At 52.9% G+C, this 25,247-nt stretch overlaps 1 protein-coding gene across 1 annotated transcript in view; it reads right to left on the reverse strand.

Moving 5' to 3' along the window:
- Window positions 1-22,709, reverse strand: part of RTN4R (reticulon 4 receptor) — a 96,426-nt gene extending 73,717 nt beyond the window's left edge. Inside the window, exon 1 of the mRNA XM_071572076.1 lies at window positions 22,266-22,709. Coding sequence (XP_071428177.1) covers window positions 22,266-22,287 — 22 coding nt within the window. The 5' untranslated portion in view covers window positions 22,288-22,709. The remainder of the gene's footprint in view (window positions 1-22,265) is intronic.
- Window positions 22,710-25,247: the final 2,538 nt, after the last annotated feature.

Here is a 25,247-nt window from a genome sequence, read left to right on the forward strand (position 1 = left end):
GTGCCTGGCAAGTTCCCCCTTAGCCCTGCTGATTCATGAGCTCAGCACCCAATGCCTGTCACACACGTGGCCCCATCAGCCCACACAAACTGGGACCACCACAGGCAGCCTGGACAAGGCCAAGCAAGCTCAGACATCCCGTTATCAGGATCAGCCACATCATAAATCTTCTCAGGGACATTCTGACTTGTGAATCCACCAAGCAAGGGAAAAAACTGCTTCTGTGCTCCTGAAGGAACTGCACCACCAGTACCAACAGAGGAATTTGGACAGCTTGAGTAAAATCAGGCCACCTCCTTTTGCTGCCTTCTTCAGTCCCACCCAGCAGGAATGCTACATCTCTCTTAGCCAGTGACCCTGATGTCCCAAAAACACTGGTGACTAGGAAAGCCCAGACCTTCTGGAAGAATCACAGAATCATTAACGCTGGAAAGCCCACTGAGATCAAGTCCAACCATTAGCCAGCACTGCCAAGGCCACCACTGACCCATTTCCCCACATGCCACATCTACATGTCCTTTAAATCCCTGGAGGGATGGAGACTCCACCACTGCCCTGGGAAGCCTGTGCCAGGGCTGGACAACTCTTTCAGTGAAGAAATTTTCCCTAAAATCCAACCTAAACCTTCCCTGGAGCAACTTCAGGCTGTTTCTTCTCATCTTGTCACTGTTACCTGTGAGAAGAGGTCAGTCCCCACACCTTTCCCTAGAAGGACAACAGGGAGAGAAGGAGCAGAGGGATAGGTCTGTCTTGGTCTGACACTTCTCCCAAGGTTCAGCCACAGAAATGTGAATGTCATGTCCCACTGGACAGCAGATCATAGAAGTGGGTGACACCAGCACAGCACCCATCTGGGAGAGGAAATCCTCACTGAAATGGGAATATTCCTCAGTGAGCTAATGCAAAAAGATCTGGAGACAAAGGAGATGAAACTGCCCATGTCACTCAGAAAGCCTGTGGACCTCCCTTGTCAGGTCCCAGATTGCAAGAGTAAAGTAAACAATATTTAGGCGGAGGAAAAGGACTTCACACGACAAGCCTTCAAGGTTTATGGTGAAAGACATTTATGTCACAGTGCACATGGTTTATATGGGGTTAAGGCTATGTTCTATTGGCTAAATTGAATCTCACACCATCCAACTACAAATCCCATTTGGTTATAATCCATATCTCACAAGTCCAGTGTTTTGGTAAGATCATCCTGACTCTTTTCAGGTACATCTCTGGAGTCCAGTGGGAAACCAGGAGAGTTCTCGTGAGAAACTTCTGGGGAGTGATTTCCTCCCTACCACTCAGCAGCACCTGTGGCCTTGTTTATTCTTAGCTGGTAGCTGCTTCAGTTCTCACAAGGTCCATATAGATCTGAATTGCTCACCTTTCATTTTTCTGTACCTACACAAGTGGGTGATAGAGACCATGTTCTCAGGACCCAAGTTCCCTGAAAGAACAAGCCATGGGATTTCCTTGAACTGTTCCAGCTGCATTAGGGTAAATCTCTGCATGGCTTTGCAGGGACATAAACCCACCACAATTGGGGACTTGAGTTTCCCACTCAGGAACCCACCTCCTCCCCCCATCTGTGTATTAACCACACCTGCAGCTGTCCTTTCTTTTTAGGCAAAAAGATTTCCCCTTCTAAGAAATTATTTTTATTTAGAAAATGTGAATGTTGCAGCAACTGTCTATCAGTACTAGTTTCAGTAAAACTTCATCAGTAAGGGGTGACCCAGACCAGGGAGGTATTTGTGGTCAAGGAGCATAAAGTCCAAAGTTGCTCCAGTGGTGAAGGGACTCATCCAGTCTTTGGGCCAGTTCAGATCTCAGTTAGCCAAAGAGGAGAGAAACAGAATCATGGCATGGCTGGGAAGGGACCTTAAAGCCCATCTCATCCCATCCCCTGCCATGGGCAGAGACATCTTCCACCAGCCCAGGTTGCTCCAAGCCCCGTCCAACCTGGCCTTAGACACTTCCAGGGATGGGGCAGTCACATTTTCCCTGGGCACCCTCTGCCAGGGCCTCCCCACCTTCACAGGGAAGAACAAATAAGGACTTGGCCATCCCTACCTACCAACACAGGTCAAAAATGCTCCTTAAAATGGTTTACCAGGAGTAAACTTTGCTCACTTCCTTGAGATGAGGTTCTCCTCTTAGGCATTGAAAAGCTGACCTAGTTATGACAGCTTCCTATGAACAGGCACAGGAACATCCTATGGGCAGCCAAGGCCACAGCTCAGTGAGTGCTCCTGCCAGTGCTGAGCTCTGCCACTGACCTGGGGAGGGCACACTCCATGCACACCATTGCTGGGAGCTGGTGACACTACAATCCTGTCTTGGGTTGAGCTGGCAAAGCACCAGCTGTCCAAGACAGAGAAAAGTATCCTCCCCCCCAACCAGCAAAGGGACAAAGAAGAGGGAGAGAGGAAAAAAAAACTTCCAAACTAAGTTTATGGTGAAACTAACTATATGTATTTATACAGAAAAGAGAAAATTAAGAGAAAACTACAATATAACATACACAAGTTATATATATATATAACAAGGAATAACCTCACACTCCCCAATTAATACCAAGTGTATTACTCTAAATCTGTAAGTACTGGTTTTCTGTACTCTAAGAGACACCCTGCAAGAAAGAGAAAGTATAACAACAAAATATTTCTACTTCCCTGAACTCAAACACAACACGATGTAGCGGCAGCAGGAGCAGGGCCTGACAGAGGAGAAGAACTGCACCAGTCTACTCTGTACTCCAGCCATAGTGGAACTGACCAAGCCACTCCCACACACTGGATTTTACACCCTTTGAGATGATGTAGTATGGTATGGAGTACAATATTAGTGGCTAGAAGAAGTCAGCTGATAGCTAGCTCAGCCCAGCTCAAGTCAGCTGACAATTTCAGGCTTAGTCTGAGCTTTAAAACCTAAATTTAAGCCCACCTGGCCAAACCCATAACAAATCCCCACCTCCATCTGGGGCCATTCTTCCTTGTGTAAATAATCCAGCACCTTCCAGTGCCTCCAGGGCTTTGGGATGGGCTGTCTCTTCTGGCTATGTCTGGTACAGGGCCCTCTTCTCACCCCAGGGCCTTGTCCCTGTGTCCCCTGGGTGGCACCCACCCCTGTCCACGTGCTTTCAAGTTGCACAGGACAGGGACACCCATCCCTGCACTGCTCCCATCTTTCCATCCTGTTGCTGAGACAAAGCCTGTGGTGCTTTTTCAGTCCCCAAGCAGCCACAGGAAAATATTGGAATTGCCTGAAGTTGTGCCAGGGCAGGGTCAGGTTGGATCTCAGCAAAAGGCTCTTCCCCCAGAGGGTGGTGGGCACTGACCAGGCTCCCCAGGGCACTGGGCACAGCCCCAAGACTGCAAGAGCTCCAGGAGCATTTGGATGATGCCCTGGGGCACAGGGTGTGACTCCTGGGAATGGGTCTGTGCAGGGTCAGGAGTTGGACTTGCTGATCCTTGTGGGTCCCTTCCAGCTCAGCATCTTCTGTGATTCTGTGATCCAGCAAATCCAAGGGCTCTGGCAGTTGCTTATCAAGTGTGAGGCCAGCAGTTTTCCCACGTGGATCCTGTCACTACCTCTGTCTTTGCTGCACTGCCTTTGCTGCACTGCCTTGCTCCTGGAGGGTGAGGACTGAGTGGGCAGCACCCTTCTGACCCCATCTCCTTGCTCCATGACTTGGTATCCATCCCTGCCCTGCATTCCTCTGTGGTGCCCACAGCCAGGGACCACTGTGTTCATTGGTTATCAATTAGGGAGATTTTAATACACCCTGTGATGTATTTTAATAGCTCTTATCTCAACTTAGAGAATTGCAGAATACATAGCAGAGCTTCAACACTCTTCTAATTAGCACCCAAGCAAACAGGAGCACACAGAATCCAGTGATCCACAGGGCACCAGTCTCTTCTCAGAGCTACTGGGCATGGGAGTGTAATTTCCAACACTTAAGACTGCTTAGAAGGGCACCTCCAAAGTATTTGTCATCACCTTCAAAACCCTTATTTACTCTCTATTGTTTCCAAAAATCCCTCTGGGAGCTGGGAAATGAATCTATTTTCCTACTGAAACCCACCACATGGACATCCCATCTTGCTATTTTTAGGCCTGCTGGTGAATGCAGCTCCACTTTGCTGTGGTATTTCAGGGTCTAACAGCCTGGAGCTGCCCATTCTGACTGCTCCCAGAGGGTCCTGGAGCAGAGCCCAGCAGCACCCCTTGGCCTGTTCACTGAGAGTTCCTGCCCTGCAGACCCCAAAGCATATTGTCCTCCACCAAGACAAACCTGAACTGGAACCTGTAATAACTCTGGAGAAACCTACAAGGAATACTCTGCCCCAGGGCTACAAAACTAGAAGTGTTCTCAGGGTTCTTCAGGTATGTTCTGCCTCCCCAAAACCACAGCAGAATCTGGCACAGCCCACAGGAAATGACAGAATTATTCAGGTTGGGAAAAACCTCAGAGATCGTCAAGTCGATCCCAGCACCACCAACGCAGGTGCCACATCCATACACTTTTTGAACACTTCCAGGGATGAGGACTCCAACACTGCCCTGGGCAGTCTGTGCCAGTGCCTGACCACCCTTTCCATGAAGAAATGTTTTCCTAATATCCAATCTGAACCTCTCCTGGTACAACTTGAGGCCATTTCCTTTGTCCTGCCCCTTGTTCCCTGGAGCAGGGCCTGACCCCTACCCTCAGCTCCCCCCTCCTGTCAGGGAGATGCAGAGAGCTAGAAGGTCCCCTCTGAGCCTCCTTTTCTCCAGGCTGAGCCCCCCCAGGTCATCTTCTCATCAATGGAATGATAGAATTATTCTCTGAGCAGATATTAGCACCTTGATCCTGGCAGGAGCTGCTGAAAGTCACAGAGCTGATGTAGCAGGAAAGGCTTTGGCATGGATGGTCCAGAAAGCCCTCCACGGACATTGACACAGTCTCTGGTTATTCACCTGAGCTGAAATGCATCTCCTTTGCACAGTCATTCCTGCCTCCATTGTAATCACACCATTTTTTGTTCCATTGGTACCTCCCAGGGGCAGCCTGGAAACAATCCTTCACCTTAGTCTCTGGTCTGAGCTAGGATGGTCCTATCAGTCACTGCCAGCTTTGACAGCTGCTATTCCCTTCAGCTTTCCATCTGCTGCACACTGAAGCAAACAGGGACCCCCTCCTGCTGCAGCAGCATGGCCTGGCCCCAACCCTGCCAGTAATCCCATCCCTGGAGGCACAGGAGCCCTCCCAGAATGGCACTGGCTCCCACAAACCTCTCTCAAGTGTCACTGCTGACAACAGCCTGCCCAGCACCTGGCCATGGGGACATGACCCTCTCCACATCACTCAGGAGCCAGCTCAAGCCACCCAAACATGTTCCAGCCATCACATCACAACAGATCACATTGGTGTGGGCAGCTCCTGCTGAGAGTGAGCACAGCATGCGGGTTCCTGGTGCTTCCAGAGCACTACACACTCCCTGGAGAGCCCAGCTCCAGGCTGGGGGCTGGCTGGGTGCACCCCCAGAAACAGAGCACCTGCCACTGCTGCTCACACCCCCTCCACTCACAAGAGCAGAGGATCCCAGCTTGATGCCCTGAGTGACATTTCCCAGGAAAAGAACAGCACAGTAAATTCAAAGGTTAAATTTGCATATTCCCTGTTGCTGCTCCAAAGAGCCAGGCAGACATTGAGGATGAGCTGCTGCCAACCTGCTGTATGGGGAGCACCAACACCCTGTGCCACCAGGGCTCAGGGACCTTTTTGGGTGGCACCACAAACCTTTTCAGGGATGGGGTAATGGCCTCCAGTTGCACCAAAGAAGGCTCAGGTTGGATATGACAAAAAAATTCTTCACTGAAAAGGTGGTCAGGCATTGGCACAGGCTGCCCAGGCCAGTGGTGGAGTCATCATCTCTGGAAGTCTTCAAAAAATGAGTACACAGGACACTTCACAATATAGTTTAGTGGATATGGGAGTATTGGTCAAAGGTTGGACTTGAGGATCTTCGAGATCTTCTCAAATCTTAGTATTTCCATGATTCTGTGATTCTTCACAGGCCTTTACTTCAAAGAGTGAGCAAACCAAAGGACCACAGGCAGTAGAGAGGACTGAGTTTTGGACCTCCATCTGTAGAGCAGCCCAGGGCATTGAGGAGGAAGCCCTCCATCAACCCTTCTAGGGATCCATCCTGGGAAGGAGCCTCAGAACCACTTCTGCATTAACCAGCACAGCAACTGCTCTCAACAATGTGCCTGGGACTGCATCAGTCCAGTGTGTCCAGGGAAGCCACAAAAAACCTCCACAAAAAAGCTCCAACAGCTGCAGACTCAGCAAAATGCTCCCACTAAGCCCTGGGAGTTTACAAAGTGTGCAGCAGCACTGTCACAAATCCAAACAAGCCACAAGTGACTCGCCCAGCAGGGAAGGGTGGGAAGGGTTGGCTTTGACTAAACAGAAGCAAAACAGCAGTAGAGGAGGAGTCTCCATGGGACAGGACGCAGGCTCAGCCACGAGCTCCTAAAACACAGGGAGAAACTCTTGGACAGCACTTGTGGTGGAAGACACAGAGGGTCCCCCTGGAGCATGGGCACAGAATTCCCCAGCTCAGCAATGGCACAAAGCTCAGCTCCAGTCAAAGAATTACAGAATCACTGAGGCTGAAAAAGGCCTTCAAGTTCATTCAGTCCAACTTTTGAGTCCTGTGGTAGCATTAAACTGCTAAAAGTGCATTCCCAAGCCTTGCCTCTCACACACCTCCAGGTGTTTCTGTTGCACTCTGAGGAATCATCCATTCCCTCTCTCTCACCTCCTTGGGAAGCTCCTCTGAAACACAGACCTCAGCTCTGCTCTATCCCTGCCAGAGGTGGGAGGGCCTGCAGGTTGGCATTGCTGGATGGTTTGCTGAAAATATAAATATGTGGCCCTTGTTGCACCTTCCATGTGACTTTCATGGACCTTGCTGGGAGCAGCTCAGGAGGGCTCTCCTGCTCAGGAACGCTCTCCTGTCTCTCATACACCAACTTCTCTTCCCCTCTTTTCCATCTCCCTTTGATATCAAGCAGCTCCAGCCCCTGTTCATGTCCAACTCTGTGTGTCCTCAGCGGTTTAGGTCTTTTTGGAGAGAAGAGAGTGGAAGGAACCATAACTCTCCAAGGGAGGAGGCACTGATGTACATAGATACCTGTACACAGAGACCCTGATCCCCCCTGGAGTGGAGAGGACGGGACAGGACAGGACACCACAGGCTTTTCTCAATGCTGAGCCTCTTGCCTCACCAGTTCCAAACTCATCAGCTCACCCAGGTCTCAGCTCGTGCCATGCTGCCCACAGCCATTTGTTTTATTATTTTTGGTGCATGTCTCTGATTTTCCTGTCCCTCTCGGGTGACAAACAAGGTGCGGCCCATTCTTCACAAACTGTGTGCTCATCCCATGACGATTTCCACCCGTGTCCCATGACAGAGACAAGGGCAGCCCCTCATGCAGCTCTCACAATGTTCTTCTTGCCCAGCCCATGTGTGGCCTCAGCTGACACAGCCCCACACATGTGCCCATGGTGTCACACACCCAGGTATGGCCACACTATGCAATGGGCATTTTGGTCTCAAACCCACCCACACAACCTCACAATGCAGCAATGCCTGCAGGGTCCCCACAAGACTGCACTTGGGTGTGCACGTGGCCTGAATGACCAGTTGTGCCCATCATCTCATCCTTCCCAAGCAGGAGGGGTTTGGGGAAGCCAGATGGGCAGCTGGGGGGCACACGAGCTGCTCTGGCAGCCTGAGCCAAAGGTGGGTCAAGGCTCTTTTATAGGAGCTGTTGGGGTGCCCTTGCAAACCCTGTTTTCTCATTGTCCTCTCTGCTCGTTTTGACACTCACAGTGGGGTTCTTTTGGCTCAGTTCATAGTGAGAGATTCCTGTGCCATTAAAGCCCTGTTTCCCATTATCACTTCCCACATCTCCCGGTGCCAAGTGTTGGGCTCAGGCCTTTAGTTCACAGGATCTCTCTGTTTTAGAGAGCACAGTAAGTGCCCACTCTGCCCCAGTCCTGCCAGCAGGGAGGGCTCCCAGGTCTTTTTCAGCAGCCCGGTGCTGCATCCTTCTGCTCTACAGCAACTGGAATGGTCTCTGCAGTGCCACGAGGGCATCAGGTCTCCACATCTCCTCCCCAGGGATGTTCGATCTGCACTGGGGGGTGTGGGGACAGACAAGGGACTCTGCCACACTGTCACCCTCCCCTGTGGACAGAAGAACAGAGTGTGCTGATGGGGATTCCTTAGGAGGGGCTCCCTGCCTGGTCACATCCAGGGTGGGTGGGAGCCACTGGCCCATGGCCCCTCTATGGCACACCCTAAATGACAGCAGGGCAGCAGCAGAGCTGCACCTCGGCCCCTCCAGGTGACCTCGTGCTCCACTCACTGTCCATCCTCTGCCACCACAGCCAAGCCCTCACTCCACCACATTCATCTCTCAGCAGCACAGAGCGGGTGGAACAAACCCAGAGTCATCACACAGAGTACTTTAGGAGCTGTGACATCTTTTTCCCCCCACTGAGCCTTATGGGGTGGCTTTATGAGCAGGAAACAAAGGTGCATGGAAGGGAGTAGTGCTCGAAAGGGCCACAGCAAAGCCTTAACCTTAGGAGGAGAGGAGCAAGTTAGAAAGACTCAGAAATCCAGCTGAAACCAACGGAGTGCAAACACTTCCAGAGAGCCCATCCCAGCTGCAGCAAGAGGAGGGAGGAGGGTGCACAGCACACTGAGAGCTGCCTTGGCTGGCACCCACTGGGTATTTGCCAACAGAACAAGCTCAAAAGGCAGGCACAGAATGCGTCAGAGGGCTGGGATCCCCCTCCACACCCAAGGCAGACACTGTGCAGTGCAGGGAGTCCCTGGGATCAAGCACAGCTCCTCTCAGGGCCTGCAAGTCCTGCAGCCCATCCATCAGGGCTCAACCCCAAGACATTTCACACAAAGCTATGTAGGCAGCAAGGCTGGAGAAGGGACAGTCTGCAATGAGGGGTTCTCACAACAATAAAAACAGGATCATAGAATCATGGAAGTTAGAAGGGACCTTAAAGATCATCTCATTCCAACCCCTGCCATGGGCAGGGACACTTTTCACTATCCCAGGTTGCTTCAAGTCCTGTCCATCCTGGCCTTGGACACTTTCAGGGATGGGGCAGCCACAGCTTCTCTGCCCAACCTGTGCCAGGGACTCACCACCTTCAGAGTAAAGAACTTCTTTACAGCATCTAATCTAAAGCTCTCTCTCAGTTTAAAATCATCCCCTTTGTCCTCTCACTATTGACTTGTGTATAAACATGGCAGGTGCCCCTGGATGAGGGGCAGGCCCAGCTCTGACACCCACACAACATACACTGTGCAACCTTGTCTCTTGTTCATGCACCAGTGACACACATTTGGTTCCCTTCCCCACATTCCATCTCCCAGCAGCAGCAGACCAGCTGGCATCCCTCCCAAGGGAGAGCAAATTCCTTGTCCATCTGACAAAGGAGTGCCAAGTAGCTTCTCCACTCCTTTCTCTGTGCAGGTTGCAGCCACAGGTACCTCTTCTCTTAGAATCACAGAATCATAGACCAGTTTTGGGTGGAAAGGACCTTAAAGATCATCTTGTTCCAACCCTCCTGCCATGAACAGGGACACCTTCCACTAGCCCAGGTGGCTCTCCACCCAAAGCAGTGTGTGCACGTGGCTCAGGTGTACCCAGTTCAAGCTCTTCCAAGCTCCCAGTAAATCAAATGTCCTCAGGAAATAACCAAACTGCTTTGAGGCAGACTTTGTCCCCACAGCCCAGCTGGCCACCCAGAAGCTCAGGATTAATTGTAACCCCGGTAAAATACTAGGAAAGCCAAAAATAAACACAGCAAAAGGAAAGCATTTCCCACTGAAAAGCCATGGCCAAGTAAAGGCTCTTCTGGGCTGGCTCCCAGGAGGCAGCTCGGATTCATTTATAGTGCCACTCGTACAAGCGTCTCTCTTTGGCTCTGCTGCTCCCTTGGAGCTCCTGCCAGCCTGGGATAGAAAGGGACTATTATTTGGACACACTGCCAGGCCAGCACTTTGCTGGAACACCAGCAGCACCCGCAGACCCTCAGAGAGCCTCCTCCCAGGGCTCAGGACCACCCTCCCTGCACACAGCAGAGGATGCAGGCTCAGGACCACGGGAATAGCACTGGCTGACTTGGGCATGGTGTTTAAACAACCACTGTCTGATTTCTAGACACTGCATTGCCTTCAGGGAATGGCCAGAGCCTCAGCAGCAAAAATTGTGTCATGGTAGAACTGGCTCTTGCTGAAAAGACTGGCAGAAAGGCTCATCAGTCCTGTGGGTAACATCAAACCCAAAGATGTCACCTTTCCCAAGCTTAAGATCGAGGCACAGCCTCTCAGCCAGGCTCTGCCTTCAAGCCCAGCTGAAGTCTCATCCCACTTGATGTCAGAATGGAGACTTCAAACTGCCATATCAAGGTATGCAAGAGCTGATATCCCCCCTCTAATTCCCAGGCAGGGATGGCAGAATCCCCTCGCTGTCTCACCCAGAAGGCCTAAAATTCATTTTGTGAGTCGAAATGGCACAAGCCAACTGAGGGATTCAGCAGCTGTTGCTCTGTAGTGAGCCCACGTGGGGGAGCAGGGCTGGGGGGAGCAACACACAGCCCAGCCCAGGCCACTTCTGCTGCTGTGGCTGCCCCATGCCTGGAAGTGTCCAAGGCCAGGCTGGATAGGACTTGGAGCAGCCTGGTCTCATGGAAGGTATCCCTGCCCATGGCAGGCTCCTCTCCGACCCTCAGCCCAGGGAAATCGCTGCCCTGGGTCCAGGGGACAGCAGATCTCAGCCTGCTCCCATTGCTGATCCCTCTCCTGCCTCACATCTGGCAGCAGCTGCTGTCCCAGCCCATGGGTGGAGGTGGATGGAGAGCAAGTCCAACAGGCCACCTCCATATCCATGTTCCTCATGGCAGAGCAGCCTCCCACCACCCATCCCTGTGCATGTGGTTAATGCCACCAAGAACTGCTGTAATTACCATTATTAATCCCCACTCCCTCAGGACACATTAGCTGAAAATTGAGGGATGGAGAGAAGTCCTTGGACTTCATAAATCAACTTGCGACAGAAAATCACTGTCTGCATTCCAGTGTGTGTGCCAGACACAGCCCCAGAGTGCACCCAGTACCCACCTGTGCCTCCCTCCACTCCTCCTGGCCAGCCCACCACACTCCCCACCTCCTTCAGCCCCACTGGCTGAAGCAGATCCTTATTAGCCAGGAGCGGGGGACTTCCCTGCTCTCAGTTATCACCACTTTGGCCCAAACTAAGCCAAATTTTGGCTGCTTAGACATCCAGAAAATAGCATGCCCCAAATGCAGCTGGCACAAGGCACGTGGAAGTCACTGAGGGGCCTGTGTTTGGGGTTGGATCTCTCCAGGCAGGCACACTGCCTTAAGGACAGGTCTGAATTCACACCAGGTCTGCTAGGCAAAGGCAAACCTCAGCTAGTTCTCTCTTCCCCTGAGTTAAAGCCAGTCTAGATGAACATGAGTGCTGACACAATTAAACAAACCAAGTAAATGAAACCAGCATGAGGCTGTGTCAGGGGAGGTTTGGTCTGCATAGTAGGAAAAGGCTCTTCCCCCAGAGGGTGGTTGGACACTGAACAGACTCCCCAGGGCAGTGGGCACAGCCCCAGGGCTGCCAGAGCTCCAGGAGTATTTGGACAACACTCTGAGGATCAGGGTGGGACTGTTGGGGTGTCTGTGCAGGGCCAGGGGCTGGACTCAATGATCCCTGTGGGTGCCTGCCAACACAGGCTGTTCTGTGATTCTATGAAACCTGGGATACCAGTGGACCCACATGGTGGCCAAGGTCCCACAGAGGGCCCAGCCCTGCTGTTGACAGGAGAGTCAGAGGAAGCCATCCCACCAGACATAAGCTGCCAAATCTCCTTCAGCCCTGGGATGCTGAAGACCCTCCTCCAGCCTGCAGGAGCCATTTCCAAAGCAATTTCTGTCCGAGTGCACTCCCAGCTGGCAATGCAGATGTTCAGGGTTGCAGATTCCCTCATGTGCAGGGCAGCAGCATGAAATGCCACACTCCTGGACACCCAGAGAGAGTCCCTGTGCTCACACTCGGTGCTGTCACTCCTGACAGCAAAAGTGGCCTGAAAGAGGAGGGGAAGACCACGGCTGGATGGAAACCTGGTGCTTGAGTGAAAAAGGCTGCTGACCTTGCAGGGAACAGAGCCCCTGGAGACACAACCACAGAGGCTTCACTGCAACTGAGACAAACCATGTCAAGGTGCCCTCCAGCCCAGGCCAGGAGAGGAAGGTGTGTGGTAAGTACCAGCCTGTATTGCCTCACCCCCACGACAGAACGGACGCTGTCAAATCCTGTGGATCCTGTGAGTAGGAATATCCCTGGCACACGGACTCCAGCCTCTTCTCCAAAGGGAAAGGGACAGACAGCCCTCTAGTGTAAAGCCAATGCTAACCACGTTTGTACAGGCATGGGAAGCATTAATCTCAGTTGCATCCGTGCTGGGTGTGTGTACTTGAGGCAGAACCTGTGCCCAAGGAGAGGGATATGCTCCCCAGCTGCTCCCACCACAACTCCCACAGCCCCTCAAAACACGCTAATGCCAAAGGGATGTGCAATCACAGAATCTCAGAATGGTTTGGGGTGGAAGGGCCCTTAAAGCTCATCTTGTTCCACTCCCTGCCATGGGCAGGGACACCTTCCACAAGCCCCATTCAACCTGGCCTTGGACACTTCCAGGGATGGGGCAGCCACAGCTTCTCTAGGCAACCTGTGCCAAGGCCTCACCAGTCTCACAGCCAAGAATTGCTTCCCAATATCCCAACTAACCCTGCCCTCTGGCAGTGGGAAGGCATTGCCCCTTCTCCTGTAACTCCAGGTCACAATGGCTTTCAGGTGACCATTTTTCTCTGCAGAGACAAACCCCATTTTCACCAACTCAGCATTCTGGCCTAGCTCAGCAGGTGGGACCAGTTATCACTGTGTGGGGGTGATCAAAGCTGTGTATTCTACGCCCTCTATTCATTCCCCAAGGACAATGGACCATTAGCAGCAGCTGCCCAGGGAGTCATTAGCACCTTCACACCCAGCCTGGGAGGGGCGTGGCTGCCAACGGTTCAACAATACCCCCCTGGCTCCCAGAGTTAATCACCCATTGTGTGAGTCCCTGCCCAGGGGGAGGGACTGGGTGCTCCCTGAGGGTACATAAATGGTGGGTAAGAAGACCTCAGGAATCTCTCCTTGGATCCAGAGGAGAAGCAGGACCTTGATAGGAGGAGATCACCACTGCCAACCAGACCACAGCCCTCACCTGCACCAACAGGTTCTTCACTTCCTTTTGCTTTGGACTCGGAGGAACCACGCAGGTCTCAGCACAAGGGCAAACAAACCCCTTTGGGTTTGTGCCCCAGGACACTGGGTTATACTGCTGGGTTTTGTGAGTTGAAAGCAATTTCTCTCTCTCAGTATATTTATTGTAATATCTTTCACAAAATTGTAACTCTGACTTATAATCTTCTCCTGCTGGTTTACCTTTAAACCAGCACACATTCGCTCTTAGGATTTCCAAAGACACCTCTGTTCAGGAGACAGTGTGGAGCATTCATAGCCTGCCATCAGTGGTCAGAAAAGGCTTTAGAAACTCCAACTTGTGCAGCAGCTGATGACAAAGCCCCCCATGGTGACTGGAAGCAGGGAAAGCTGAATTTGGGCCCTCCAAAGGCATTTTCCATTCCTCTCCCACCTCCCTTCTGCTTATGAGTCAGGCTGAGTTCCCATCTCCCTGCACATGGCTGTGTTACACACATGGTTGTTGTCCATGGCTCCAATCATCACTCACAGCCTTAAGAAACACACGCAATTAAAATCAGTATTTAAAGTCATCAAACAAGCACATGCAAATCTCACCAGCCACACAATTCACTCTGACAGAATGACACAGGCTGTGGAGCCAAGAGCTGTGCTGGAGTGTCCAGAGCAGAGCTCTGCCCACAGTCTTCAAAATTCAATGGAAACACACCAGTTTTAAACACTTTCCCAAATCCAGCTCACAAAATCTGTCACTTTGATGTGAATGGTCCCAGTCTCAGACTAATCAGTCACTTTTACTTCCTCTTTAGTAGCTAAAGACGCAAATGAACTCCCAGCAAACTGCACAGCTTCAGGAGAAGAATTTAGCAGCCAGATGGTTCTTGCAAAAGATTGTTTTTTAACAAAAATATAAAAGTTAACCCATCTCCCCAGTGAGCAGCTCACAGGAGATGATCTGACACATCACAAGTCATTCTGAACTGTTGTATCAGAGCATCACTTCTGCCATAGAAATGCCCCTTCCAAAATCATCGTGTAAATTATAATTATCACTAATAACTGATCAATTAGTGCAAGTCCATGCAAGACACTGTAATTATCCTGTGCACTCAGGGAAGAATAGAAATCATCCCATTTGAATGCAAACATTCCTTTGTTTCCAGGGAAGGTGCAGCACAGAGAGATGAAAGAAAGCACAACTGCTGAAAAGGTACCAGGATTCAAAAAGCCATCTGAGGGAATGTGTCCAGATCCCATGGGATGGAGCAGAACTGTGACAGGCTGGAAGCTCCCATCCAGGCACTGAACCTCATTCTACTGTCATATTTCCATTTGCTTTCTCTGGACTATTTTCATCTTCATGTGGAATTGAGGTTGTGGATAGGGATCAAAGACTCTCCAGACCTCCATGGATTAAGCACAGCAATGCTGGACCAAAAAGTTTTTCTGAGTCAGCTCCAGAAGTGAACAGCAAAACAAGGATTTTGATCCCTTCAGGATACTGATGGTGGAAGGAATCAGTCAAGCACTACCTGATCCTTGGCTGTCTGGGTGGAACTCAGGCAGCAACACAGGGAGCAACATACAGCCGGTGCTTTGGAGAAGAGAAGTGCAGGATGGGAACCCTGGACTTCTCCAAATGTTTCTGACCCACTGCTAAATAACACTTCAGTACCACAAAGAAATAAATCCTGTGCAGGTAGGTATCATTCCCCTAAATGTCTGAGCTTTTTGAAGAAGTGAAAGGGGGAACAGTATTAAGAAGTATTATCATTAATGGTATAAGAAGTACAGAGCATGTGGGGTACAATAACCCCAAGCATCCGAACCAGCCTGCAGGGGTCTGGGAGCTATCATGGCATCAAGGTGAACATGAGCCAATGGTTGTCCTTACAGAAACATGGCAACTCCATCCTGGGCTATGCAAGAAGGAGCATGGACAGTGGAGTGGGACAGTCACTGCCCAGCTCCATTCAGGGCTGGGGTCTGCACCTCCAATACTGTCCAGCTGGGGTTTCCTGAGTCCAAAATTTACTTGGGAAAAACAAAAAATTCCAATGGAGGATGAACTCGGTCAGAGAAACACAAAATTGTTCAGGTTGGGAAAGACCTCTGGGATTATCCAGTCCAAAATTTCCCACAGCAGCAGCACCACCATGTTGACCACTAAATCATGTCAAGTGCCACATCCATGCATTTGTTGAACACCTCCAGGGATGGTGACTCCACCAATGCCCTGGGCAGCCTCTGCCAGTGCCACACCATTTCGATGAAGACATTTCTCCCAATATCCAACCTAAACCTCCCCTGGCACAGCTTGAGGCCATTCCCTCTCTGCCTGTGCCTTATTCCCTGGAGCAGAGCCTGACACCCCTGCCCAGCTCTCCTCTACTGTCAGGGAGTTGAAGAGAGCCAGAAGGTTCCCCCTCAGCCTTCTTTTCTCCAGGCTGAGCCCCCTCAGCTCCCTCAGCCCCTCCTGTTGCTCCAGCCCCTCCCCAGCTCCATTCCCTGCCATGGACACGCTCCAGCCCCTCAATGTTCTTGTCATGAGGGACCCAGAACTGCCCCAGGGAAGGAGGTGCCTCAGCAGGGCCAGCACAGGGAGGGGCACTGCCCTGGTCCTGTGACACACCATGGCTGGGATGGCCCAGGATGACCATGGAAGGTCAGAAGCCTTTAGTGTGTCATAGAACCACAGAATCACTAAATCATGGAATGGTCTGATTTGGAAGGGACCTTAAATCTCACCCCATCCCACACACTGCCATGGGTAGGGACACCTTCCACCAGCCCAGGTTGCTCCAAGCCCCATCCAACCTGGCCTTGGACACTTCCAGGGATGGGGCAGTGACAGCTGCTCTGGGCACCCTGTGCCAGGGCCTGCCCACCCCTAAAGAATTGCTCCCTGGTGATACATATCCTAGTATGTCCTACAAGGCCAGGCAGAGGGAGTTCGGATGGCTGGGTCTGGCAAGGAGGAGGTGAAAGCCAATCCAGTTGTTGCCTACAGGAACTCAAAGGCAGAGACAAACACACCTCTGTGAGGCCACATGACACAGCAAAAGGACACAGCCAAGAACTGCAGCTTTGGAGGTTCAGTTCAGACATCAGGAAAAGCTTTGTAATCAGCTCCAGTACTGGGAAAGGCCAAGGAGGCTCCATGATTGGAGGTTCCCAAAGCCCTGTTCTGGGCCCTTCCCACCAGCACCTCCAGGACTCTGGGATTTGGCCATGCCAAAGCATGTCCTCAGAGAGGCCTCTGCCCTGCACAGTGTCAGGACAGGCTTCCAGCACAGAGTGCATCTGCGGGTGAAAGAGCTCCAGGGAAACTCTGCTGTAATTACCATTGATGTGGGACACCATGCCAGGCGAGCTGTAGCCAATACTCAGAAAATATATCCAGGGGCTTCACTCCCCATTGCAGCCAGCAAAGCAAACACAGGCACAAGACCATGTCTGGAAGTGTCTTCTGCCTTCCTGAGTGTCCCTGACAGGGTCCTTGACTGTGATCCCCACGCTCAGGTCCTCCCCCAGCACCTGCTCCTGAGTTCCCAGGGAGTGAGTTCTGACTTACCCCACCAAGGGTGGACCCAGCACAGCCGCTCCACCACTGCATGCCCAGTGAGAGACCATCCCAAAGGAATGTGAGCCCTCATGGTGCTGAACCAGACCAGGTGACAAAGAGCTGAAGCAGCTTTGGCCAGACAGGCCAAGAAGTCTGAGCTATGAAGGAGGACAGGATACCTCCATCCTTGGAAAGGGAACATCCATCCTCAACAGGACAAGCCCATGAGCAACCAGGAACTGGCTTTGAAATTAGCTGTGCTTTGAGCAAGAGGATACCTGCAGATGTACCCTCCAGATGTAATCCAGGTGTATCCAGCTGATATCTTTAAACCATTCTATGCTATTATGACAGCAAATATTCTGACCCATGCAGAGAGGGCCCAACACTGTCTGCTCCTTGAGAGTCAACTCCTGAGCTCTCAAGAAACTGCACTAAGAATCACAGCATTGGAGTGTTTTCTTGCTTCCAACTACCTCGATGTTTTGCACATGCCTTTGAAGTGCTTCTGCTTTTCTTGGCTATCAGGAAGGATACAAAATAAAACTTTTCTAATCCCCTGATTCCAGGAGCAGAGACTTGAGAGGGACAATAAATGCTGTCAAATCTACTGGTGCTATTGATCATCCCCAATATGAAGGTTGGGAGGAAGGCAAGCCAGTCCAGAGAGACAAACCTGCTGTTGATGCAGCAACAGCCCTAAGGAGAACATCATCAGTCTTGTCACCTGACACTGTGTCACTGCTAAAGAAGTGATCAGTGATTGCACAGACCTCCACGTTTCAGCTCTGGGTTGAATTTTTAAGCATATTCTGGGTCCCTCAGGAGATAACTCAGCATCTCTCTCTGAGGGCTGGAGCTGGAAAAGCTGAAACTACATCACAGAAAGGCTCACTGACCTGGTCAAGGATATAGAGAAGTCAGAAACAGGGCAAAGACCAGACTCTAGCAGCCCCAACTTCTTGGAGCTCTCTAAAAGCAAAGTAAACATGGACAGGGTCCATGCAGCCATACATGCAGATGTGTCCTGCCTTTCACAGGCAGTGCCTGTCCATGCACACTGCACACACACCACAGGGAATATCTGTGTCACCTGAATTCTGCTCAGCCTACACATCAGATCTCAACACCACTACAATGGATAATGAGCCACCCAAACCTCACATTTCTGTGTGCCCCAACACACACCAGTGCAGGCTGAGGTGAGTTTGCACATTTTACCAAACTCTGCACAAATTGCTTTGGCATCTCTGCACAAACACAGGAGAATTCACCCTCTCCTTCTTTTAGCTGATTAAGACTTTTCAGTAGAATTGTCCCCTTTTCCCTCAGTCTCTCGAAACCTCCAGGAGTTGCAACCACAGCAGGAAAGGGGAGGCGAGGCTGGGCTTTGTAGATCACAAGCCTCACTCCTCCCTCCCACACCTCTCTGTGTCTGTAATGGAGAAGCCCTGAAACCCTGTTACTCACAAATCCCAGACAGACCCGTCTGGCTCTAGGACACAGCACAGAACTTTCCACATGGACAGGAAGGACAAGACTCAGTGCAACTCCCAGCCCTTGCAGGCACCATACTGAGATGCTGCCTCTTGCAACACCTCCGTGCAGTGGTGCAGGATACTCCTATTCCACTGTGTCCATGCCTACTGCATAAAAAGAAAACCTCTTTAAGAACATCAAAAGAGGAGCTTGGCACTCAGAGATTTGTCTTAATGAAGGTGACAGCAGCAGAAAGCATTGCAAATCCAAGGGGAAGAGGACACACACCTAATTAGACCCTCTCCTTACTTCTCCCTTCAGCTCCACAGGGTGAATCCTGGGGCTGCACCTTCTGCCTTCCCAGCCTTCCCACCGGGATAGGCTCGGCAGCACAGCAGGGCTGAGCTGTCTGAGCCATGGGCACAGCAGCCCGTGCAGGCTCAGAGCAGAGATTAGAGCTCAGCTCTTTGCAATCTTCCTTGTCCTGCTTTGTGGTGAGGCTCTGGCTCAACTGATTGTCCCTTTCCTTCCCCCTCTCCCACAAGGCTTGGGAGGATGGGAAGGGAAGGAAGACAGAGCCCTTTCCAGGGTAAGGACCACTCCCCACAGCAGCATCCCTGTGCATGCAGGGTGTGAGAGCTGGGCTCCAGAGCATGCCCCCTTTCCCCACCCCCAGCTCACAGGTTCGCTGCAGCTTCCAAGGTGAAAAAGGCGGAAAATTCACATATGTGCTGCTGGATTTTGCAGATTTTGCGGATTTTGTTTATTCCTTCAGAAGCTTTAACGGCCAAAGTCATTGTTGGTGTCAGAAGAAGATTACACAGCACATGGCCTGCCTTATTAGCCTGTGACTGGCACAGGGGTGTCAAGAAACCTGTGGGGATATTAGCTGTGGATCCCCACATCCCTTGCCAGATTCCAACTCTACACTGAGCCACCAGGATGAGTGTATGGAGCAACAACCATTCCCTGCCCTCTCATTCCAAGCCCAGTGAGCAAGCAGCAAGTGAAAGCAGAGCGAGACCCGTTGTGTAGCAAAGTGTCCCCTTCCTCCCCTCCAACAACTCCTGCCCCTTCCCACCACTCCTATGGACAGCACAAGCTCCCAGGAGAATTTCTCCAAGCAAATCCCAGAGCACCTGAGCACGGGACGCAGGTAATTAATGAGGGACCTGGCTGGTTAAGCCAGGGTGGACATGCCTCCTGTGCCCAGCATGTGCTGCCCACAATCCACAGCAGGGAGAGATCCGTGGGGCTTTCTCACCATTCTCATTAACTTGTTCTCTGGGGCAGCTTTGTCTGGGAAAATATCACACAACCAGCGGGGACACAACGACATCTGCACCAACACAACGTCCAAGCACGGAGCAATGCAATGGAATCTCCACTTTTTTGTCCTAAAATTTCTCTTTAAGGATATTCCTTTTCAAAAAAACCTTTCAAACACACCCTTTGATGATTCTTGATGGTGCCACAGACTATAGGTCTGAGGTCTGTTCTGCCTGATGGGGAAGAGGGGACCGAGCCCAGAAAATGCAGCAGCCCTGGATAAAAAGCAAATATTATAAAGACAGGAAATATAAACCAATATGATGAATGGTGTTTTCTCTCAAGAAAAAAAGAGAGCTGCTCACATCAGTGAACAAGTAGTGTCTGATCCTGATGTAGGTTCTCATATTACAGGGGTTTGCATTTGTTTAAAAAAATAAGCAAGGAAAGCCCTTTTTCAGTATAAATGAATTGTGTTAATAAGGCAGCAAGTGCTGAGAACAGGGAAAGCTCTGCCTGTCCAACTGCCCCTGGTGGCTATTTCTGGCTTACAAGGCACTTGAAGCATCCTGGCAGCCCGCGGTGGGAAATGTAGTCCAGATACAGTAGGATGGTCACTCAGCTAAACAGAATCTCCCAAGGTTCATAAGGACTTTCCAGCCCAACCTGCCAGCAATCCAGGCTCTCCAGCCTCTCACAGGACCAATTCATAAATGGCAGGAAAAAGAAAATAATTCAAGCCCAAACCTCTCCAAGCCTTGTTCTATAAATAAAGCTGTTGTAACACAGTTTCTATATTTCATTATCCTCTGTGTTGTTCCACATTATGCTGGGAGCAGCCGGGAATGTCACTGTGTGGAGAAAGGGCTGTGCTGCAGCAGGATCACGGGTGCTGAGGAGAGGGGATCCGGGTGCCTGTACCACACCCAGCACCTGGATGATGCTCTGCATGGCCGACAGCACCCAACAGCACCACGGGACACAAAGAGCCCCCAGCAGCAGCCTGGCACCGGGAGGCTGAGCACGAGCCCAGAGCCACCGGGTTCAAATCGATGGGTAACTCCTGCACCAGACTACAGCACACAGCAAATGGAGGCTGAAACACCAGTATCCCCTAAGGGCCCACGGGAGAAGCTGGCACTGGAACCTGCTCCCAAGGTGTTCCCCAAACAGGATTAAATTGGCCATTTCAGATTTAAAACCAACACCAAGTCGCTAAAGGAGGCAGTGTGCTGTTTGATCAGAGCTTGGATGTGTCCTTTGATCATCACAATAAACCAGCCAGAGTGCTCTCCAAAATAGAGAGCAAAAAAGAATTCTATGTGTGTCACTGATGGGAATGGGAAGCAAGCTGGAGACAGCAGAGCCGAGACTCCGTGCAGCAAGAGGCTCCGGATGCTCAAATCAACCTTGCCCAGCAGTCTGGGCAGCGCTGGAGCTCCCACGATGGGCTGATCCCTCCAGTTAAAAACTGCAATCCGTGGGCTGGGTTCCCAGCAAACACACCTGGGTGGCACATGCTTCTCCAAGCGGTGTGAACTGCAGAGTGAGTGCCATGTGTTCCTGCCGATGTGGGGCTGCACTGAGGGGTTCACCCGGTCCCATCGCAAATGGCCGAGGCACGTCGGGACCGGGGGGCTCCGAGAGCCGCCGCAGCGCCCGCCCAGGGCTGCCAGTCCAGCCCCAGCCCCAGCCCCAGGCCAGCCCGCACACCGGGAGCCAGAAAACGAAGATTATCGTCAAAACAGATGAAAAAGGGCTGTTTTCAGGCAGAGCATCGGGCTGTGCCAGGCTGCATGCTCTGTGCCTCTCCTCCGGCAGAGCGAGCAGAAAGGGCGTCCAAGCCCTGCACGCCCAGCTCTTCCCAGCCTCAGGTTAATGGGCACCGGGCTGAGGCGAAGCGGGGGGACCCTGAGGGAGGGGCTCTGCGGGGAACCCCCCTGGCATCCCGGGAACCGCTGTCCCTCCGGGGCGCCCGGACCCTCCTCGAACTTCCCCGAGGCCGGGGAGGCACCCGCAGGCGGCGGGGCCAGGGACGGGCTCGGGGAGCAGGGGGGCAGCCCTGCCCCATCCCCTCTCCCGCCCGGTCCGGCCCCTTCGCCGCGGGCTGCGGACTGGGGATGTCGGGATGCAGGTTGGAGAGCGCGGGATGCGCTTCCCCCAGCGACACCAACTTCGCCCGGTCACGCCAAGGCCAAACGGAGCCCAGCCGAGCCGAGGCTGGGCGGAGGCTGGAGTACGTTCGTCCCGCTGTTTTCCCCCGCCGCCGTGCTCCGCGGCTGGAGCCGTGCTGTGCCGGGGCGCAGCCCGGTGCCCGCTCCCCCTCCGGCCTCCGTTCCGCTCCCGCAGCCGCGGCGCTCCCGTTCCCCTCGCGCCCTCCCCGCCTCCTCTCCCGGCCCGGCCCGGCCCGATCCCGGCCCCTCTTGCCCGCGCGGGACTTGGCCGCTCCCGGAGACTCCACGGGGAAAAAAAGTTGCAGCGAGGGAAGTTCCCGGCGCAGGGCGAAGTTGGGGCCGTGGCCGCCGCGCTTTGCCCAGGGTATCCCCGGCGGTGGGGCGGGGAACGGGGGACGGGGCGCACCTACCTTCAGCTATCGCCCTCTTCATCTTAGGGGTCGGGGAAGGCACGTCTGGAGGCGCAAAGTGGAGCGGCAGCCGTACAATCCTTGGGAAAGCGGGGCAGATCCCGGTGCCAAACTTCAGCCCGAGCGCGGAGCGGCGGCGCACGGGGAGGGGGGGGCGCTGCCGGTGCCGGCGCCCTCGCTCATCGGGGGAATGAGCAGCCCCCGAGCTGGAGTCAGCATCCAGGCGAGGCTCCCCCTCCCTGCCTGCCTGCCTGCCTGCCTCCTCCTCCCTCCGCCCGTCCTTCCTCCCTCCGCCCGCCCGCCGCACGCACGGGGCCGGGGCTGCGGCGGATCCCGCGGCGGGGAGCGGAGCCGGCTGCGCTGTATCCCGGGAGCGAGCAGCGAGCGAGCGGGGATGGAGACGCGATGAATGTTTTATGGGATCATGTGGTTTGACGTGAGAGGAATCAGCCTAGATCGGATTTACTGGCTGGAGGAGTGAGCGGGAGGACGGGGGAGCCGGGCACGGGCTGGCGGGGGGGAGGAGGGGCCGATCCGACGGCGGCGGCTCCGCGGCGGAGCCCCCGCGGTGCGCGGCCGCGGCCCGGGCAGGGCTGCGCGGGGCCGGGAGGCTGATTCCTGGAGGAGAGGTGCCACCTAAAGGAAGCGGCGGAGAGGGACGCCCAGGCAGCGACGGGCACCGGGCCCGCTTCCCCCGCCCCACCTTCCGCCACAGCCGCGCCCGCACCGCCCGGGCTCGGGGGCCCCGGCTCGGAGTCCCTCCGGGAGGCTCTGGACACCTCGGCGGGTGTTTTTCCGCTGCTCTAGATCTGTGTACCGGGAAGGCGGCGACAGACACCCGAACCCGCGGTGTTTCCTCTTCCTCACCACATTGTGTTTCTGCGGGTGCGGAGCTGCTGCCTCCCCGCAGGAGAGATGGCAAGGGGCCCTTGGCTACAGTCCGAAAGAGAGTTCTTCCTTCCCTGTGCCCGAGCCCTTTCGCCGCATCCCATTCCTCTCCCTGTGGGATCACTCTCCTGTGTGGAGCAAAGACAGCAGCTTACCTCAGTTTACCCAAGGAGCATGAGGGTCACACTGTGGCTGAAGCAGGTGAAGCCACCTTCCCATCCTGCTCCGGCTGCTTCCCGGTCCTGGAACAGATGAGTGTGCACTGCACAGGCGACTCCCATCTGCAGATGTCCTGGGAAGCAGAAAGATGGATTTTTATTAAGTGAACTCATTTGCTCAATGGGGAAAAAGGAGGAGGGAAGAATGGTGACAAAGCTGAACATCTTCAATATAGAGACATTGTGGCTGTGTCCCTGCTAGTTAGAGAATTCAGCTGTCACCAGATGTATGTATAATGTGTGTCTGTACCTGTGTGAAACCCCACTTGAAATACTGCATATAGTTCTGGTGCCCCCAATGTAAGAAGGGCATGGACCTGGTGGAGCAAGTCTGGAGGAGGCCGTGAAGTTGGTAAGGGGACTGGAGCACCTCCCCTATGGAGAAAGGCTAGGAGAGTTGGGGTTGTACAGCCTGGAAGTGAGAAGGTTGTGTGGAGACCTCACAGCAACATTAAAGTATCTGAAGCACCCACAAGAAGGCCAGGGATGGACTTTTCATCAGGAACTGCAGTGACATGAGGGAGAATGACTTCCCACTGCCAGAGGCCAGGGTTAGATGGTATATTGGGAAGAAATTCTTCCCTGTGAGGGTTGCCCAGAGAAGCTGTGGCTGCCCCATCCCTGGAAGTGTCCAAGGCCAGGCTGGATGGAGCTTGGAGAAACCTGGCTAGTGGAAGGTGTCCCTGCCCATGGCAGGAGGTAGAACGAGATGGTCTTTAACCAACCCAAACCACTCCATGATTCTATGTGCAATGTGTGTATATATCCTTACCTACGTGCACCAAGGTATATAAATGCTATTGAACATGCATTCCTCACTCACTGTTTGTCACCCTAATATTGATCACCTCCTGCAGCTTGCACTCTGAGTTGGTGTCACAACCACACCTCTCGAAAGTCTAGCCAGTTTATAACTGTCTGTGGAGGCACTGCTCCAGTGTGAGCCTGGAAATGTTTCTCCCATCTCACCCAGAGGTCTGTGGGGTGCTTTACAGTCATCTATGGCAAAAGGAAATGCAACCACAGCAAGAGCTAACTGGACATTTGAGCTAGATGGAGGTGACTTACCAAGTGTGGGCTTTGTTTATGAAACAGTCTCAGCTCTCCAATGGTACCAGGCTTAGAATCACAGAACCACAGGATGATTTGGGTTAGAAAGGACCTTAAAGATCATCTGCCATGGGCAGAGACACCTTCCACTAGACCTTTGAAATCCCAGGAGAAGTGTCACTACCCAGACACTCTTTAACTGTCCAAATGTGAAGTTATGTGTAGCCTAAAGCCTGGAACCTGTCTCCTCCAGTCCCCTGGAGAGGGGACATGACACCTGGGGAGGGCAGGGGGCGCTCCCTGGCCCTCCAACCACTGTCTTTCTGCCCCTCCAGAATGTACAGGTGTAAAGATTATTCCCTAGTCCTCTTCTTTCCCACACCTCCAGCCCACAGGCCTACCTGCATCCCAGTTTAGGCATCCACTTGCCTTCTCCATCCCTTTTGCCTTGTGTGCCCCCTTCCCTCTACTTGCTCTGCATAAGGGAGGCTTCCAGCTGTATCTTGCCCACCGTGTGTTCTCCATGAGCCCTGTACACACCAGTGAATGTGCTGCTGAGGGAGCACTGGCCCGCATGGGGTAGGACCCTCCGAGGTGTACAGTTCTGTCTGGGGTGCTTGGGGCAGCCTGTGGCAGGTGTGCTCTGGAGGAACAGAAGGGTTTTCTGAGAGTGCCAGAGGTAAGGGATAGGTGAACTCTGGGAAGAGACAAGGGATGTTCTCCTGCAATCTTCTGGCAACACACTTTGTTGTTGAGTTAGGACATCTGGGAGAGAGGATGGTCCTCCCCACCCTGCTGTTTCTGCAGTGACAGCCCAGCTACCACA

Source organism: Pithys albifrons, chromosome 17, assembly GCF_047495875.1.
Source record: "Pithys albifrons albifrons isolate INPA30051 chromosome 17, PitAlb_v1, whole genome shotgun sequence".
NCBI lineage: Eukaryota > Metazoa > Chordata > Aves > Passeriformes > Thamnophilidae > Pithys > Pithys albifrons.